Source organism: Scyliorhinus canicula, chromosome 7 (genome assembly GCF_902713615.1).
Source record: "Scyliorhinus canicula chromosome 7, sScyCan1.1, whole genome shotgun sequence".
Lineage (NCBI taxonomy): Eukaryota > Metazoa > Chordata > Chondrichthyes > Carcharhiniformes > Scyliorhinidae > Scyliorhinus > Scyliorhinus canicula.
Window position 1 is genome coordinate 158817859 of NC_052152.1, and position 17438 is coordinate 158835296.

At 46.4% G+C, this 17438-nt stretch overlaps 1 protein-coding gene across 10 annotated transcripts in view; it reads left to right on the forward strand.

The window, feature by feature from the left end:
* The window catches only part of ripor3 (RIPOR family member 3), a 318117-nt gene extending 300885 nt beyond the window's left edge, over window positions 1–17232 (forward strand). For 7 of the 10 annotated variants that reach the window (XM_038803147.1, XM_038803155.1, XM_038803146.1 and 4 more), the window contains 3 exons: window positions 5949–6032; window positions 10233–10323; window positions 16940–17232. In XM_038803147.1, the coding sequence (XP_038659075.1) occupies window positions 5949–6032; window positions 10233–10323; window positions 16940–17034 (270 nt within the window). In that variant the 3' untranslated portion in view covers window positions 17035–17232. Of the gene's footprint in view, window positions 1–5948; window positions 6033–10230; window positions 10324–16939 lie in introns of all 10 variants that reach the window. The other 3 variants (XM_038803151.1, XM_038803150.1, XM_038803152.1) reach the window with 3 other exon arrangements.
* Window positions 17233–17438: the final 206 nt, after the last annotated feature.

Sequence of the window (17438 nt, forward strand, 5' to 3'; positions counted from 1 at the left end):
GGAAAATTATACAAAACAGTAACTTATGATATGCGTATCTATACAAGTGATGATGCTATTGCCTTGGTTAACAAAGCCAATGTATTTATATGTCCAAACTTAATAAACACATTTATGAGTCCAAACTTGATGAATTTGTTCAGAGCTTTTTTTTTCTTTTTGTTGTTGATGACGTGGTGATATTGATATTGCAAGTCCGCTGTGAATGTTGTTGGTGTTCCTTGTTATCTTAAGTACCCAATGCGTCATCCCGAGGTGTTTGCATGGTCACATCACTGATGTTGACTGGCATGGACTTTTTTTTTTGTGCTTGTGGTGTTGATTTATTGTCTCATCCGCCTTGGATGCTGGTGTGCTTGCTTGTTCTGGAGCAGACGTGAGTTTGTGCGATTCGTTGTCATCCCATGACATGTTTGTAGTCTTGTTATCGTTTTGCAGTGTGCTGTGGCATCGTCCATCATGTGCCAAGTAGTGCCATTGTGTACAAGTCGTTGTTTCATTGCTGTTGTTTCTGTCGTTCCTGTTTTTGTTGTTTCCGTTGCCGTACTTGTCGCTGTTTTTGTCGTTTCCGTCTTTGTTGTTGTCGCTATGTTTGTGCCTGACGTTGTTGTTTGTCTTGTTGCGCTTCATGTTGCTTTTATTCTTGCTGTTGTCGTTCTCGTTTCTGCTGTGCTTCTTGCTATTGTTGTTGGTCTTGTCGCGCTTCATGTTGTTTTTGTTCTTGCTGTGTTTCTTTTGACTTTTGTTTTTCTTGTTATACTCTATGAGTGTCCCGAGTGGATAATTTGAGTCATTGAGCATTCCGTCTCGCGAGTGGTGCGAATGATCTGATGTTGCATCGGTGCAGGTGACATCAATCAGTTGTGGAGAATTGGATTCCGCATCTTTGCTTTCTTGGTGCTCGTCTTCCGGAGTCAAAGTCTTCTTGATTACATTTGACGCGGTGTCTGTGGACTCTCGGCGCTCCTCTTCTGGAGTCCAAATCTGCATGATTTCAGTTGACGTGGTTTCTCTAGACTCTTGGTCCTCCGCTTCTGGAGTTAAAATCTTCATGATTTCTGTTGATGTTATCTCACTGGACTCCAGGTGCTCCTCTTCTGGAGTCAAAATCTGCATGGTTTCTTTTTGTTTGATGTCTCTGGACTCCAGGTGCTCCTCTTCTGGAGTCAGAATCTGCATGGTTTCTTTCGGCATCGTCTCTCTGGACTGTTGGGTGGCCCGACTCTGTGCTTCTGTACAGACAAGCGGAGAACTGTCAGTCTCACTGTGATCCTGTACGTCGAGTGCGAGCACCTTGTCACTGTTTTCGCTCTGTGCTTCGGTACAGACAAGCTGAGAACTGTCAGTCTCACTGTGATCCTGTACGTCGAGTGCGAGCACCTTGTCACTGTTTTCGCTCTGTGCTTCGGTACAGACAAGCTGAGAACTGTCAGTCTCACTGTGATCCTGTACGTTGAGTGTGATCACCTTGTCACTGTCTTCGCATGCAGTGGGCAGAGGTGCATTGTCTTCTTCTTGTTCCTGTGAGCGTGTTGGACTTTCATAGTCCGCTCTTTCTTCTTGTTCCTGTGAGCGTGTTGGACTTTCATAGTCTGCTCTTTCTTCTTGTTCCTGTGAGCGTGTTGGACTTTCATAGTCTGCTTTTTCTTCTTGTTCCTGTGAGCGTGTTGGACTTTCATAGTCCGCTCTTTCTTCTTGTTCCTGTGAGCTTGGTAGACTTTCATAGTCTGCTTGCGGTTGCTCAGGTACAGCGGGTTTACCTTCATGGTCTTGTTCATGCTTGGTGTCCGCCCGGGAGTGTTTGCTTGCATCCCTGTTGGCGTCTTTCATCACCCGCACTGTGGAGCCTGTCATCGCTCGCTCCGTGGAGTCTTCCTGTGCTCTCTGTGTGGCGTCGTCTTCGTCTTGGGTATTGCTGTCATCTAATGTATCGACGAGCTGCCATGGCACCATGGTGTTGGATTCATCCACCATGAGTAGATTCGTGTTGAGCTTTGCAACGGTGTCGCTGATGCTGTGATCAGCATGTCCAAATAACTCCTCCATGTCTGAGTAGTATTCTTTGATACCCATTTCATCTTGGTTGGCTTCTTCTACCACGAGTTGATTCGTGTTGAACTTTGCGACCGTGTCGCTGATGCTGTGATAAGCATATCCGACTGACTCAGCTGTGTCTGAGTAGTATTCTCCGAAAACCAAATCATCCTGGTTGGATTCTTCTACCACGAGTTGATTCGTGTTGAACTTTGCGACCGTGTTGCTGATGCTGTGATAAGCATATCCGACTGACTCAGCCATGTCTGAGTAGTATTCTTCGAAAACCAAAGCATTTTGGTTGGATTCATCTACCACGAGTTGGTTCGTGTTGTACTTTGCGACCGTGTCGCTGATGCTGTGATAAGCATATCCGACTGACCCAGTCAGGTCTGAGAGGTAATCGTCGAAAAACAAATCATCTTTTGTTGTTTCGGAATTCTTTTTGTTCGCTTCACTGTGTGTGGTGAAGGCAGCTTTTTCCAAGGTTTTGTGCAAGTTGTTTTTCACTGTTGGTTTAAGTTCAGGCGTTTTTCTGTGTTCTGAGGCAAGAAAATTTGGTTTTACCACTTTAAGTGTCTTGGTTTCAATTTTCGGGCATTTCCCTTTTAAGTGGGCGTGGTCAGGATTCTCAGACGTCATGACGTCACGCGTAGGAACGACTTGCACATGCGCAAATCGGCTTTCTTTCCTTGTGCGGTTCGGTGTCCATTGCGCATGCGCGGCTTGCGCATGCGCATGACGGTCCGCGACGAAGACTTTTTTTGACTGCGCATGCGCGGCTTGCGCATGCGCATAACGATCCGCGACGCGATCTTTTGTAAACTGCGCATGCGCGACTTCCGGTTCCGGCGCATGCGCAGACGCGATTTGTAGTTCTTTGCTTACCAGAGACTGCAAAATGTGCCCCGACGCCATTTTATCGCGGATTTCAGCGTTTTTTCTTTCTAAAAGTTGTAAGTTACCTTTTCTTTCCGATCTGGACTGGATTTCAGCGTTTTGGCTTTGTGAAAAATTCATGTTATTTCTTCTTTTTGATCTGTACTGTGCATTCGCGATTTCCTGATCTTTTTGTGATTTTTTAAGTCTTGCATCACTCAGTCTCTGTGCAGGTTGGACTGTGAGCATGCCTTGCTGTTCAAATTTCTCACAGTACTCTTCAAATTTGTTTAGTAACGTTTGTAAGCTGTTCCTGTCTTCACCTTTGAGTGTTTAAATCCATTATACACTTTCCTATTGACAGGCCCTTCGATGAGAATTGCTATTTTAATTTTGTCTGAGGCGTCTGCTACATCATTAGCTATGAGATAAAAATCGAACATTTGTTTAAACCTTTTCCAGACATTTCTTACATTACCAGTCGTGTCCAGCTGAGGTGGGTATCCATGCCACATCCTCGAATTAGCGATGTCTTCCCCAGTCGAATGTCCAGTAGGAGATTTCCATGCCATTTTGTGCTTTCTGTATCTGCAGCTGAGTTGTCCTGTAGTAAGCGTCTGAAATCACTGCTGGTACCATGTGTTGTTCCTCGTGTCTTAATAAAGCTCGCAGTCTCAAGTGTGGAGAAGATGCTTTATTGTGGGTTCGTTCAGTTTCCAGAGCTCGACCTAGAACTACCTTCCAGTGCTAACTACCAGCTTTGCTTGCTGTGTGTCCTGCTTACCAGCTCCCCTGCTGTGAAGAGTGTGTCCTCACTTCCTGTCCTGATCTATTTATATGGCTCTCCCGTGCTCCCTCTAGTGGTCGCTCAGTTGTGTTGCATCTGGTTAACTTGTGATCACCACAAGGGAGAAGTCCAAAATTTAAATTTCAACGAGCTGCAGATTGTCGGTCCATGTCCCTTGCCTTTCAGGGGCTTAGCGAAGGCCATTTTCTGAATGGACTATTGAAAGAATTAATGTAGTCGTCTGATATCATCCTCAGAGTTGCAGGATAAAGCAGGGTATAATTCACTCCAGCAGTCTTGAGCTGTTTTAGGACTTCATCGAAACCACAACGCTTCAGCTGTGTGGTCCTGTGTGGCCCGAGAAATCCTGGAAAAAGGAGATCCTTGCCCCCTCATGGGGGTCCTGCCATGCCAAGCCGCTTCCAGAATTTTCTGGTGATCTCTGAATTTATGATTGATGTTGATTGTCCCTAGGCCTCAAAGACAGGATACAGTACATCCTATCCAACTTGAAACACCCAGCCTTCACATCCAGCTTAAGGAAATGTGGCAGCCAGCTCTGAAAAAACCGAACAGGCGCCTTAGCCTTCACTTCTTCTGGCAAACAGACAACCCGAACATTTCTTCTCCAGCCTTGGTTCTCCAAATTTCTCAGGATTTCTGACATACCTCGCAGCTGGTTTTCCAAGGAGAGAATGCAAACTTCCACAGAGGAAGCAACCTTTTCAACATTCAGGATTCCTTCCTCAGTTTCATTGAGCCTTTTATTATTATTCTGCAGCCCGGCCTCATGATCACTTCGATTCTGTTTCAGCAAGCCAAGTTTGTCATCAGGTTACTCTGATATTGGCGATAATGTTCGCAGTCATCAATTGCTGCACCTCAGCAAGTGCCAGATCAAGAGCCCGCTCGAGGATCAGGTCACCATATTGAAAAGACGGCGTCACCCGTGTTTTATATAGAACATAGAACATACAGTGCAGGAGGAGGCCATTCAGCACATCGAGTCTGCACTGACCCACTTAAGCCCCCACTTCCACCCTATCCCTGTAACCCAATACCCCCCTAACCTTTTTGGTCACTAAGGGCAATTTATCATGGCCAATCCACCTACCCTGCATGTCTTTGGAAGGAAACCGGAGCACCCGGAGGAAACCCACGCACACGGGGAGAACGTGCAGACTCGCCACAGACAGTGACCCAGCGGGGAATCGAACCTGGGACCCTGGCGCTGTGAAGCCACAGTGCTATCCACTTGCGCTACCGTGCTGTAACTGTTCCCTTTTATCGCCAGATTTCTCAGGTTCCCTCAGCAGTTTTTCTACAATACTCCTCCAAATATCTTCTAGGGGCTTACTATGGAGTATTAACTCCTGACTCCCAGATTAGGCAAACATGTGACATGCAGACAGGGGGCTGGATTCTCAAAAAAATGGGGCTATGTCCCCACGCCAGCGTAAAAATGCTGGCGTTTCACTCTGGACTTTCCTTAAGAAAGGGGCCTTGCACTTCCAGTCGGGAGTCCAGCGGCATGCCCTATGCGACATGGCGGACTCGCACCACGGATCATGATGGATGAAGTAGGTCCCTCGAGATCGTGCGGGTCCACGGATCGTTGCCACCCATTCGCTTGCCTGGCCGTCCACGAGGCCCCCCCCCCCAGTGAAGGATCCCCCCCACCCCCTCACCAGGGCAGCCGTAGACTGAGTCCGCAGCCGCTACCCAAGGTTCCCGATGGCCGATAGGTGGTTAGAACCACGCTGTCAGGAACTCGGCCAGTTACACTTGGTGAATTGGGGGGGGTGGGCCTCTGTCAATCGCCCCCTACCCACGCTGAGTAGACCATGCGCGCGCGATTCACGAGCGGAGAATCGCCTCAGCGGTGCCGGCTACGATTCCCGTACGAACGCCCATTCTCCGCCCCCGCACCAAACGTGATTTCGGCGTGGAGGCTCGGAGAATCCAGCCCAGGATAAAAGAAGGATTTTAAGAAGTGCCCGTGGAAAAGCTTCTATTCCCACGCCCACATCACATGGTGACGGCAAAGTTTAAAAACAAACAAGTCTAAAGAACAGAATGCGCCATGCGATGTCCCACTGTAGCAAAATCTAATAGATTTATCACAAAATATCAATAGTGCTTAAATGTCAATTCAGTGGTATTTTGTGCCGTGGATTCAATATGGTTAATGTATTTGTCATTTTAACGATTTATAACTGGTTAATGAGTCCAATTTCACAATTCGCAGGCTTTGGCCTACTACACAGAAACCTTGCAAGAAAAAGATGCACAACTCCAGAGAGCTGCCTGCATGGCACTTAAACAACTGAAGGTATGTTCGGTGCTTAATATACATCATGCTTCTATTGACAGCACCAAAATATATTTGCAACTATTTCAAAGTAAATAAAAGTCCTCAAACCCATCATTAGCACACTGGGCTAAATCGCTGGCTTTTAAAGCAGACCAAGCAGGCCAGCAGCATGGTTCGATTCCCGTACCAGCCTCCCCGAACAGGCGCCAGAATGTGGCGACTAGGGGCTTTTCACAGTAACTTCATTGAAGCCACCTTGTGACAATAAGTGATTTTCATTTCATTAATATGGACAATTAACTTTGTAATTGTTTGGGGCAGCATGGTGGCGCAGTGGGTTAGCACTGCTGCCTCACGGCGCCGAGGTCCCAGGTTCGATCCCGGCTCTGGGTCGTTGGCACATTCTCCCCGTGTTTGCGTGGGTTTCACCCCCACAACCCAAAAAGATGTGCAGGCTAGGTGGATTGGCCACGCTAAATTGCCCCTTAATAGGAAAAAATTAATTGGATACTCTACATTTATAAAAAAACCGGGGAAAAAAACCTTTGTAATCTTTTTAATCCATGGACACGGCTAAGTTCCGCTTTTAACAGATCTGGTTTGGTTATGATGAATGCAAGTCATATATAAAGTTAACATTTAGAGCTGACAGGATGGACCACTAAGCAGAATAAAGTAATTGTCATGTTTTAAACAATAATATGCTAATATGCTCTTTTTCATAGAATGTTTTGGAAAGGTCAATAAATGTGAATTTGAAGAAGCCTTTCATGAGCCGGATTCGTGTTTTTATGAACTGTATTTTATTCCAAACAAAATTTAAAAAATACAAAAACATAAATAATCTGGGAAACACTCTCCCCAAAACAGTTTTACAGTCTGTGCAGGTTTTTTCCCCCGACGCCCCCACGTGATGAACAATTCCTCAAAAATGGCCACCAACAATCCCGTACCAGCCTCCCCGGACAGGTGCCGGAATGTGGCGACTAGGGGCTTTTCACAGTAACTTCATTGAAGCCGACTCGTGACAATAAGCGATTTTCATTTTTCCTTCAATCCCCACCGTGTCTCAAAGCCCTCCGCTCAAACTCTCAATTCAAACTTAATTTTCTCCAACTGGAGGAAGCCGTAGAGGTTCCCTAGCCTGGCCGCCGCCCGTGGCGATGCTGTCGACCTCCATTCCAGCAACATTCTTCGCCGGACAACCAGGGAGGTGAAGGTCACGGCTTCGGCCTTCCTCCCCTCCATCAGCTCCGGCATTTCCGATATCCCAAAAATCTACACTATCAGGTCCGGCCCAACCCCACCCCCACAACCTTTGCTAGTGTCCAGAACACTCCCACCCAGTATCTCTCTAACTTCTCACAGCCCCAGATCACATGTGCCTGGTTTGCTGGTCCTCGCTTGCACTTCTCACACTCGTCTGCCACCCCATGGAAGAACCCACTCATCCTCGCCCTAGTCATGTGCACCCTGTGAACCACCTTAAACTGTATCGAACTCATCCTTGCAGTCGAGGAGGTCGAATTCACCCTACGCAGTGCCTCACTCCACACCCCCCAACCTATCTCTCTCCCAACTCGCCCTCCCTCTTCTCCTTGATCTTCACTACTTGGGATCCCCCCTGCTCCCCCAGCTACCCATATATGTCCCCAATCCTACCCTCACCTTCCACTTCCGGAAGCAGCAACCGTTCCAATAGGGCATACTTCGGCAACCTGGGAAACCCTTTCCACACCTTCCGTGCAAAGTCCCTTACTTGTAATTACCTAAATTTATCCCGTAACCCAATAACCCCTCCTAACCTTTTTGGTCACTGAGGGCAATTTATCATGGCCAATCCACCTAACCTGCACGTCTTTGGACTGTGGGAGGAAACCAAAGCACCCGGAGGAAACCCACGCAGACACGGGGAGAACGTGCAGACTCAGCACAGACAGTGGCCCAGCGGGGAATTGAACCTGGGACCCTGACGCTGTGAAGCCACAGTTCTATCCACTTGTGCTACCGTGCTGCCCTTAAACATTTTTCTCCTTTGGATCCCAGATCCAATTTACACAGTTAAGAAATTTCCTATTCTTAGGAGGGTTCCTCCGAATCAGCACAGCTGGCCATAACTAATTCTTTACTTCTGGAGTTCGTGACAAGGGGTATGGGAATCAATCATAGAACATACAGTGCAGAAGGAGGCCATTCGGCTCATCGAGTCTACACTGACCCACTTAAGCCCCCACTTCCACCCTATCCCCGTAACCCAATAACCCCTCCTAACCGTTTTGGACACTATGGGCAATTTAGCATGGCCAATCCACCTAACCTGCATGTATTTGGACTGTGCGAGGAAACCCACGCAGACACGGGCAGCACATGGAGACTCCGCACAGACAGTGACCCAAGCCGGGAATCGAACCTGGGACCCTGGAGCTGTGAAGCAACACAGTGCTAGCCACTTGTGCTACTGTGCTGCCCAAATCGGGAGAGGGGTCCAGTTGACACTAAATTCCCTCCCAGAGTTTACCCAATTCTCTCGGCTATAATACTTCTGAGTACTGTTTGTAAACCTTGCACTCCAGGTAAATAGTTTATTTCTCAATATGGTTCAATTTACTGGTCAAAATCTGTATTAGTCCTTCTGTCCGTCACGTGGAGCATTTGTCTTATTAATTCAGGCTCAGACGGAGTGTCAGAGAATACCGGGTTTGAATTTGGAGCAACATGGTCACTTCTTATCAAAGTTCCATCTGTGTCAATGTTGTGTCTGCAAAACCTCAGATACTTCGACCAATATTTTAATCAAAGTTTTACCTAGGTGTTTTTTAATAGCAAGGAGAACAAAGGACAAACACAAGTATAAATTCAACAATCTTTATTAGCGTAAAGTTAACCCAAAATATATACTAGAAACACCCAAGATTCAGTTATACCACCCACAAAGATGGCTTGATCGAACTGTGGGTCCGATTCTTGAGTCACTCTGGTCCGTCATTTCGCTGGCAGCTTCTTCCTTCCTTCCTTCTCAGATGTATTGATTGCCTCTGCCTGGAGTCTTCACTGCTGCTGTGCCTCAGGTGCCTGTTTTTTTCCACCCTCCCATCACGCCCTTTTTCCATTTCCTCTGGCTTTCTGCCATGAGGCCTCTGGGTGGAGTATCACCACCCAATGGTTCGGTTGATTCCCATGCAAGATAACAGCAGAAACTCTGGGTGCCCGAGAGTTTGGCTCGATCTGAGCTACTGACAATTGACCGGTCATGTCAAAATCTCCTGATGGGTGATTGACGGGTGTGTTTCAGACATACTTCTGGCAGTTGTCAGTCGATTGTGTATTTGACTTTGGACGATTCCCAACAGCATGCCTGAGCTTTGATTGCAGTTTGATTTAAAGTGCCTAATTCTTTATTTTTAAATATCCAATTTAATTGGGCTCAAAACCAGGCCCCGTCAGGTTACCACACCGCCTTCTGCCCTGTAGGGATTCTGTGGCTGGAAAGCTGCAGTCATAATGTCTAAAATATTATACCAGTGACATGAAAGTGTCTTTTAACGTAAGGACATGATGTTACTAGCCATTCCTCATTCAGCTTTCACGTCTACTTCAAAATAATTATGTCCTTGAACTTGATTGGTTTGCTGGGCTATTTCAGAGGGAAGTTAAGAGTCGCCTGTCTGCCAGACCAAATAAGGATTTCCTTCCCGACAGGGCATTAGTGAACCAGATGGGTTTTTACATTTGTTGATGATTGTCTTAGTTACCATTAAGCTGGATTTATGTTCCAGATTTATAAAATGCAAATTGCACTAGAAGCCTTGGTGGGATTTGAATCCACGTCCCCTGAACCAACATCCCCTGTGCATGAGCCTCAGTTTTCTATATCACCAATCCAGTGACACCATGCTACAGTCTCCACTGTTTAAGACAAATGTTCTGGAGCTAAGTTCTAGTGTATTTATTTCATCGCTTTCCAAGTCTTTGTCGGCATGCTGTTAGGAAATGTGATTAGTAGTTTTGGACTGACCAAATCTGACAAGGGTGCATTCTAATTTTTGAAGTGAAGAAAATAGCATGGTGGGCAACTCATGAAAATTACTGTGTTATCAAGTTGCTTGTGTTACAAACCACGAATGAAGAGTTAGGGAACCAATTAGAAGATGTAGCAGAACTGTTAAACTTGCTCTTCCACATAGGTAATAGAATCTCTCACTTTGTTCTTCCTTCAAGGCTGTGGAAAGCATTGAACAGATTGCCAGCTTGTGCCACTCTCAAAGAGTAAGTGTGCGAGACGCAGCAAGAGAAGCCCTCCAATCTTTTGGTAATGTTTATTCTTGAAATATAAACTCTTTTTATTCTCTTTTCTCATCAATTTGCTATCTTCCTGGTGGAGTGCATTTCAAAAAGTACCAGTTGCCTTCTAATATCTCATCCAAGTGGCTATTATTAGTTTGTTAACCTTAATGCTGTATCTTAATATTCTATTATCTTAAGAGGGCATTACCAATTAGCTTAACTCCTTCACTCAACATTGCTTTTCTCCCCACTGATGGACATGCAGAAGCCAAGTGACATCTTCAGAGGTGAACGGAGGGAGAAATGGGATGGACTTTATATGGTGGAAGAGTTGGAGCAAAATAGGTCAGGGATAGGTGGGAGCTCAGGAGATTTGACAAAGGTGTCACAGACATAAGTCAAAGGGAGTGCAGGAAGAATCTAATGCTAGCCTAAAGGTCAGAAGGCAAAATGTATTGATAGCAGAACAAGAGTCAGTGCTCTCTGAAGGTAAAACATAAGAAAAAAAAAGTGTGGCCCTTTGGAGTCCAGAAAGGGGAAAGAAAATCAAAATGGAGGAGAGTGAGTCATGGTCTGAAGCTGTTGAACTCAGGGCGTAAAGTGCCTAATCAGAAAATCAGGTGATGTTTCTCCAGTTTGCATTGGGCTTTACCAGAACAGTTCAGAACCAGAACATTTCAGAAGGCTAAAGATGGAAAAAGAAAGGAAGATGGTGAATTGAAATGGCAAACGATGGGAAGGTCAAGAGTCACTTTTGCAGACTGAATGAAGGTGTTCCACAAAGTAGTCACCCAGACTGGTTTCAGTTTCCACAACAAAGAGGAAAAGCATTGAGAGCAACACCTACAGAAGAACCATGGAGTTCAACAACTTCATACCATGGAGTTCAACAACTTCATACCATGGAGTTCAACAACTTTATACCATGGAGTTCAACAACTTTATACCATGGAGTTCAACAACTTTATACCATGGAGTTCAACAACTTTATACCATGGAGTTCAACAACTTTATACCATGGAGTTCAACAACTTTATACCATGGAGTTCAACAACTTTATACCATGGAGTTCAACAACTTCATACCATGAACTTGGTTCTTCAGTTTGACCATTCTCCTCTCCGAGTGACCCAACCTCCCCCCCCCCCCCCCCCCCAATTCTGTAACTTGTTTTGCTTTCAGAGAGCAATGACTCTTGTTCCAGTAACAGATTCTGCCATCTGACCTCTTAGACACCAAGAACACCTTTTCTAGTCTTTAAACCTACCATTAACACTCCCTTTGATATCCTTGTTAAATCTCTCCTGAATGCCCATCTATCTCAGGCCAATTTTTCTCCACCTTTTCCACAGTAAGAAATACTTCACACTTTTACCTCTCTTCAGCTCTAAAGAGTTAATTCTGTTTCTCTCACCACAGATGCTGCCAGACCTACTGTTCTTTCCAGCATTTTGTTTGAGATTTCCAGCATTCACTTTAGCTTACACTTTCCTCAACACTTCTGAATGACATTGTTTGTATACTTGGTTGGTCCAACTGTAAAATGGTTATCACATGTTTCCATGTGGGAAATCTTACAAATACGGCTATTCACATTGTGCTTTTGTCTGTGACTTTGGCATTACACACAAGCCATTTTGCGTGCAAGGCTTATTGTAAATCAAAGAGGATAATCAAAATGAAAAAGAAAGCCATAATGCTAGTTATATAATACAATGAATGGTTGCAATTATATACCTTAGAATGTAAAAGCACCATTCACACAATGATTACTTGGCTGACATTTGGTCTCAGAGAGGGCACAATTTCCTCCATCCAAACATTGGGAATATAAAATATATCGTTGGCACCAGCACAAACCACGATTTTGTCACGGCCTCCATCCTCATTCCTGGTCAATGCCCCCAAACTTGTGCCCTTATATGAGGCCACCTCCACCCGCTCCCACACCGACCCCTCCCCCACTACCCACTTCCTAATCACGGCTATATTTGCCACCCGGTAGTAGTTCCTAAAGTTCGGTAGTGCCAGCACTCCCCCCACTCCAACTGCAGTTTCTTTACTAGTGGGATTTTACCCACCCACAGAAACCTAGATATCACCCTATTCACCCGCTTGAAAAAGGCCTTTGGTATAAAAATAGGGAGGCACTGAAAAACAAACAAAAATCTCAGGAGAACCGTCCTTTATACGGTCTGTACCTTCCCCGCCAGTGACAAAAGGAGTGTGTCCCCACTCAGAAAGCCCTCCTTCATTTGTTCAACTAATCCGGCCAGATTTAATTTATGTAACTGCTCCCATCCTCGTGGCACCTGAATATCCAAGTAGCGAAAACTCCCACCACTTTAAACGGCAACTCCCCCAGTCTCCTCTCCTGTCGCCTTGCCTGCATCACAAAAACCTCGCTTTTACCCATATTCAATTTGTACCCCGAGAACCACCCACCCCTCCCCCCCAGACTAGCCCCTTCCAGTCCTTTGGCGCTCTCAGCGCCACCGATGCCCGACTACCGGTGCCTGATACAGCAACCGAACCCAGTCAATAAAGCCCTGCCCAAACCCAAACCGTTCCAGGACCTCCCACAAATAATTCCATTCCACCCGGTCAAAGGCCTTCTCCGCATCCATAGCGACCATCGCCTCTGCCCTCCTCCTTCGGAGGGCATCATGATCACATTCAGGAGCCTTCTAACATTGGCCGTTAGCTGTCTGCCTTGGACAAATCCCGTCTGGTCTTCCCCTATCACCCCCAGAACACAATCCTCTATCCTCGAGGCCGGGATTTTGGCCAGCAATTTGGCATCGACATTCAGTAGGGAGATTGGTCTGTATGACTCACATTGCTCTGGGTCCTTCTCCCACTTCAGGATCAATGAGATCAAAGCCTGTGACATTGTTGGGGGAAGAACACTCCGCTCCCTTGCCTCATTAAATGCCCATAACAGCAATGGGCCCACCATCCCAGAAAACGTCTTGTAAAATTCCACTGGGTAGCCGTCCGGAACCGGAGCCTTACCCGACTGCATGGCCTCCAATCCCTCTACTACTTCTATAATCCTGATCGGGGATCCCAACCCCTCCACCAACCCATCCTCCATCTTCGGAAACTTCAATCCTTCCAAAAACTGCCTCATGCCCTCCACCCCTGCTGGGGGCTTCGACTCGTACAGCCGACTATAAAACTCCTTGAGCACCCCGTTCACCCCAGCTTGGTCCAAGACCATGTTCCCCCCTCTATCCTTCACTCTTCCTAACCACCCCCCTTTTCCTGAGCTGGTGTGCTAGCATCCTACTGGCCTTCTCACTATACTCATATATTGCCCCTCGCGCTTTCCTCAACTGCCCCACCGCCTTCCCTGTGGATATCAGGCCAAACTCTATCTGTAGCCTCTGCAGCTCCTTCAACAACCCTACCTCCGGGGCTTGAGAATACCTTCTGTCCACCTGGAGTATCTCCTTAAGCAGCCTATCCATCTCTGCCCATTCCACCTTCTTCGTAGGAGCCCGAATTGAAATTAGCTCCCCACTAATCACTGCCTTCTGCGCTTCCCACACCGTTGCTGCCGAAACTTCCCCCGTGTCATTTATTTCCAAATAATTCTGGATGGTCTCCCTCATCCGCCCGCACTGCCCCTCATTCGCTAACAGTCCTACATCCAATCTCTATTGCGGACGCTGACGCCCCTCTTTGCTCACCCGTAAATCCAGCCAGTGCGGGGCATGCTCCGACACAACAATCGGCGAATACTCTGCATCCACCACTGCCGCCAGCAAAGCCTTGTTCAAAACAAAATTTTAAAAAATCAACCCAGGAGTACACTTTGTGAATATGGGAGAAAAAAGAAAACTCTTTCGTTCTTGGCTGTCCGAACCTCCATGGATCTACCACCCCACTTCAATCTGTTTCATAAACCCCTTTAGCACCTTTGCCACGTCTGGCACCATCCTGGTCCTTGAACTAGAGCGATCTAACCTCGGATCAATGACTGTATTAAAAGTCCCCCCCCCCCCCCGCGCCATGATCAGCCTATGCAAGTCCAGGTCCGGAATCTTCCTCAACACCAGCCTCAAACTCCGCATCATCCCAATTGGGTGTGTAAATATTCACTAATTTCTCCGGCATCCCCTCCAGCTTCCCACTGACCATAACATACCTACCCCACTGAGTCCACCACTATATTCCCTACCTAGCCCCGATTGAAATACCTGCCCAACCTAGCTGATCCACTACCCTCTGGTGTTTTTCCTGTAGCATTGCCACATCCACCTTCAAACTCTTCAAATGCAAGAACACGCGAGCCCTCTTGACCAGCCATTCATCCCTCTCACATTCCATGTGATCAGCCTGGTCGGGGGGCACCCCCACCCACCCAACCACCCACCCTTCGCCGATCAACCATCATCCTTCTTGGGCCAGCCTCCATTTCGCGTCCCGTGCCTCCTCAACCCGTCCTTGGGTGTTCACTCTCATCGATCTCCAATTTGTCTCCAAGCACCAGTTCCTCCCGTCAGCAGATCAATCCCCCCACAAACAAAATAACAATTCCAACCCCCCTCAACAAACTTATCACCTGCTTGCCCCCCCCCCCCCACTGCATTTCCATGAGCTAGTCCGCCCAGCTATCCTGCCCATGGCGCCAAGCATCCCTCCTCCCCGCTGAAACATACATATGCAAAACATAGCAATCCCCAACAAACACAAAGAAGGAAATTCCACCCACTAGCCCCTATTAAGAACAAAGTTAACCTGCATACAAAACTGTGCAATGGCCCAAAAATTGGTAAAAAAAACCATACATACAAAACGCAAAGAGAAAAGAAATTTAGCAACATCGGTACAGAGTTATTCGCCCCCAAGTTCAATGTCCTCCATTACCTGCCTGTCCCCCTGTCCTTAACAAAGTTCATCGCCTCATCCGGCGATCCAAAATAAAGTTCTTGACCCTCGTACGTGCCTCACAAACGAGCTGGGTACAACATGCCGAACTACACCCCCTTCTTGAAGAGGGCCAATATAAGTTTTTACGCCCTTTTGGCCAGTTCCACACCCAAGTCCTGGGTAAATGCACAGCTCGTTATCTTCCCATTTGCAGCTCATCTACCTGACCCACCTCAAGATCTGTTCCTTGTCCAGGAACCAGTGCATTTGTACCAACATCGCCTCGGCTGCTCATTCATCTGCGACATCCTCATAAGCGATCTGTGCTCCCTGTCCACCTCCAACGCCCGAGTAAACACCTTCCCCAGCAGATTCTCAAACATAGGCGCCACATATGTCCCTCCGTCTGATCCCTCTCTGCCCTCTGGGAGGCCCACGATGGTCAGGTTCAGCCTGTGCGACCTGTTCTCCAGATCCTCCACCTTCTCTTGCAGCCTTTCTGGTGGTCCCTCATCAGCTCCATCTCTGCTGCCATCGCGGTTAGCTAGTGCTCATGCTCAGGCAACGCCTCTTCCACCTTCTGGATTGCCTGGCCCTGGGCTTCCAGTCTCTGCTCCACATGATCAGTCCCCATCTTAATTGGGTCCCGGTATTCTGGTCTTTGCTTGGCAAAGCTCTCCTGAAGGAATTCTACCAGCTGTTCCGTTGACCACTGGGCCAATAATCCCAGTCCCTGAGCATTTGCCATGTTTTCCTGTGCTGCAGACTCCACTCCCTTCTTTGCCCAACCATCTCTTCTTTGCAGACTACTTCTGGTCCACAAATCCATAAACTGGTGAAGGATTCTTCGACTCTATCTCACCAGTCTCCTATTTTACCAATCACCTCCATCAGTTGGGGGAAAATGTCCCAAAGGTTCACCACGAGCGGGAGCTACCAAATAAGCGACCATGGCGCCACCAGAAGTTCCAGAATTCTCATCCTTGAATGTACTACTATCATTGTGTACATAGTGCTTACAATCCCCCCCTGTGTTCCTGTGGTCTCTTCCGCCAACATCTTCAGCAGGTTACTGGTAGCTATACCTCCAGTACATTAGGTCCATTATCTGGAAATCCCTTCTGCACTCCTCTGCCATTCCACTTACCACCCAACAGCCCACTCCCCTTCTACCATGCCACTTACCACCCAATTGCCCCCTACCCCGATCATGCTAATGACTCCTTCGTCCTCTTAATGGGGAGATGGTGAAATTGGAATTCAATAAAAATATGGAATTAAAAGTCTAATGGTGACCATGAAACCATTGCCGATAGTCATTAAAACCCACCTGGCTCACTAATGTCCTTTAGGGAAAGAAATCAGTCATCTTTACCTGGTCTGGCCTACATGTGACTCCAGAAACATGCGTTTGACTCTTTAAATGCCCTGCGGGTTCGGCAATAAATGCTGGCCCAGCCGACGACATCCACATCCCATGAACAAATTTTTAAAAATTAATTCCTTCTTTGGTTGAACATCCAACATCCATTATTGCCGCTTACCCTTCTGGGATGTTTTCCTAGGTTTGATTGGCAACTCAAGTTCATGAGTTCCTTCCACAATATTGTTAACTACTGGTCTTGAGAAATCAGCAAAATTCTCCAGAACTGAATTATTTTTGCCAAATTTATAAATCAAACTAATGAACATCTGCCTGACAAATATATTTTATTGTTCAACATGTGGTGGTCTGTTACACATTCTTTCATTTCATTGTGCAGGTGTAAAAGGTCGTTTGGCTTTTGACAAGGCGAACATGTTACAGCACGAAGAAGGCTTGAACCAAAATTCAACTACTGAAATTACCATTCTCTAAATTTTGAACTATTATTTTGAAAACCAACCATAATAGGCATCAGTAAATAACGTGCTGTATTCAATAATTTTGCTTATACCATTTCTATATTGTATAAAGATTTGCAGTCAAAATGAAACATTTATTTTTTTTGTCTTACAAGTGGTTATTTGATATTGGTGTGCAATAAACTGGTGAGATTTAGATCACTGATCCATACCGCTGCAGTGCTCTTTGAAACTTTTATACTTGCAAATATTCCATTAACTTTTATACTTGCAAATATTCCAGAGAATATTCTGCAAGATAGAGAAGAATTTGCAGATTCTTACTCTAGATTCACTTTTTTGAATTGTTAATCCCAAACATTTTGAACTTCAATACGTTAAACTGTCAGTGCAAGAATGTGGGGAAAGGCAGATTGT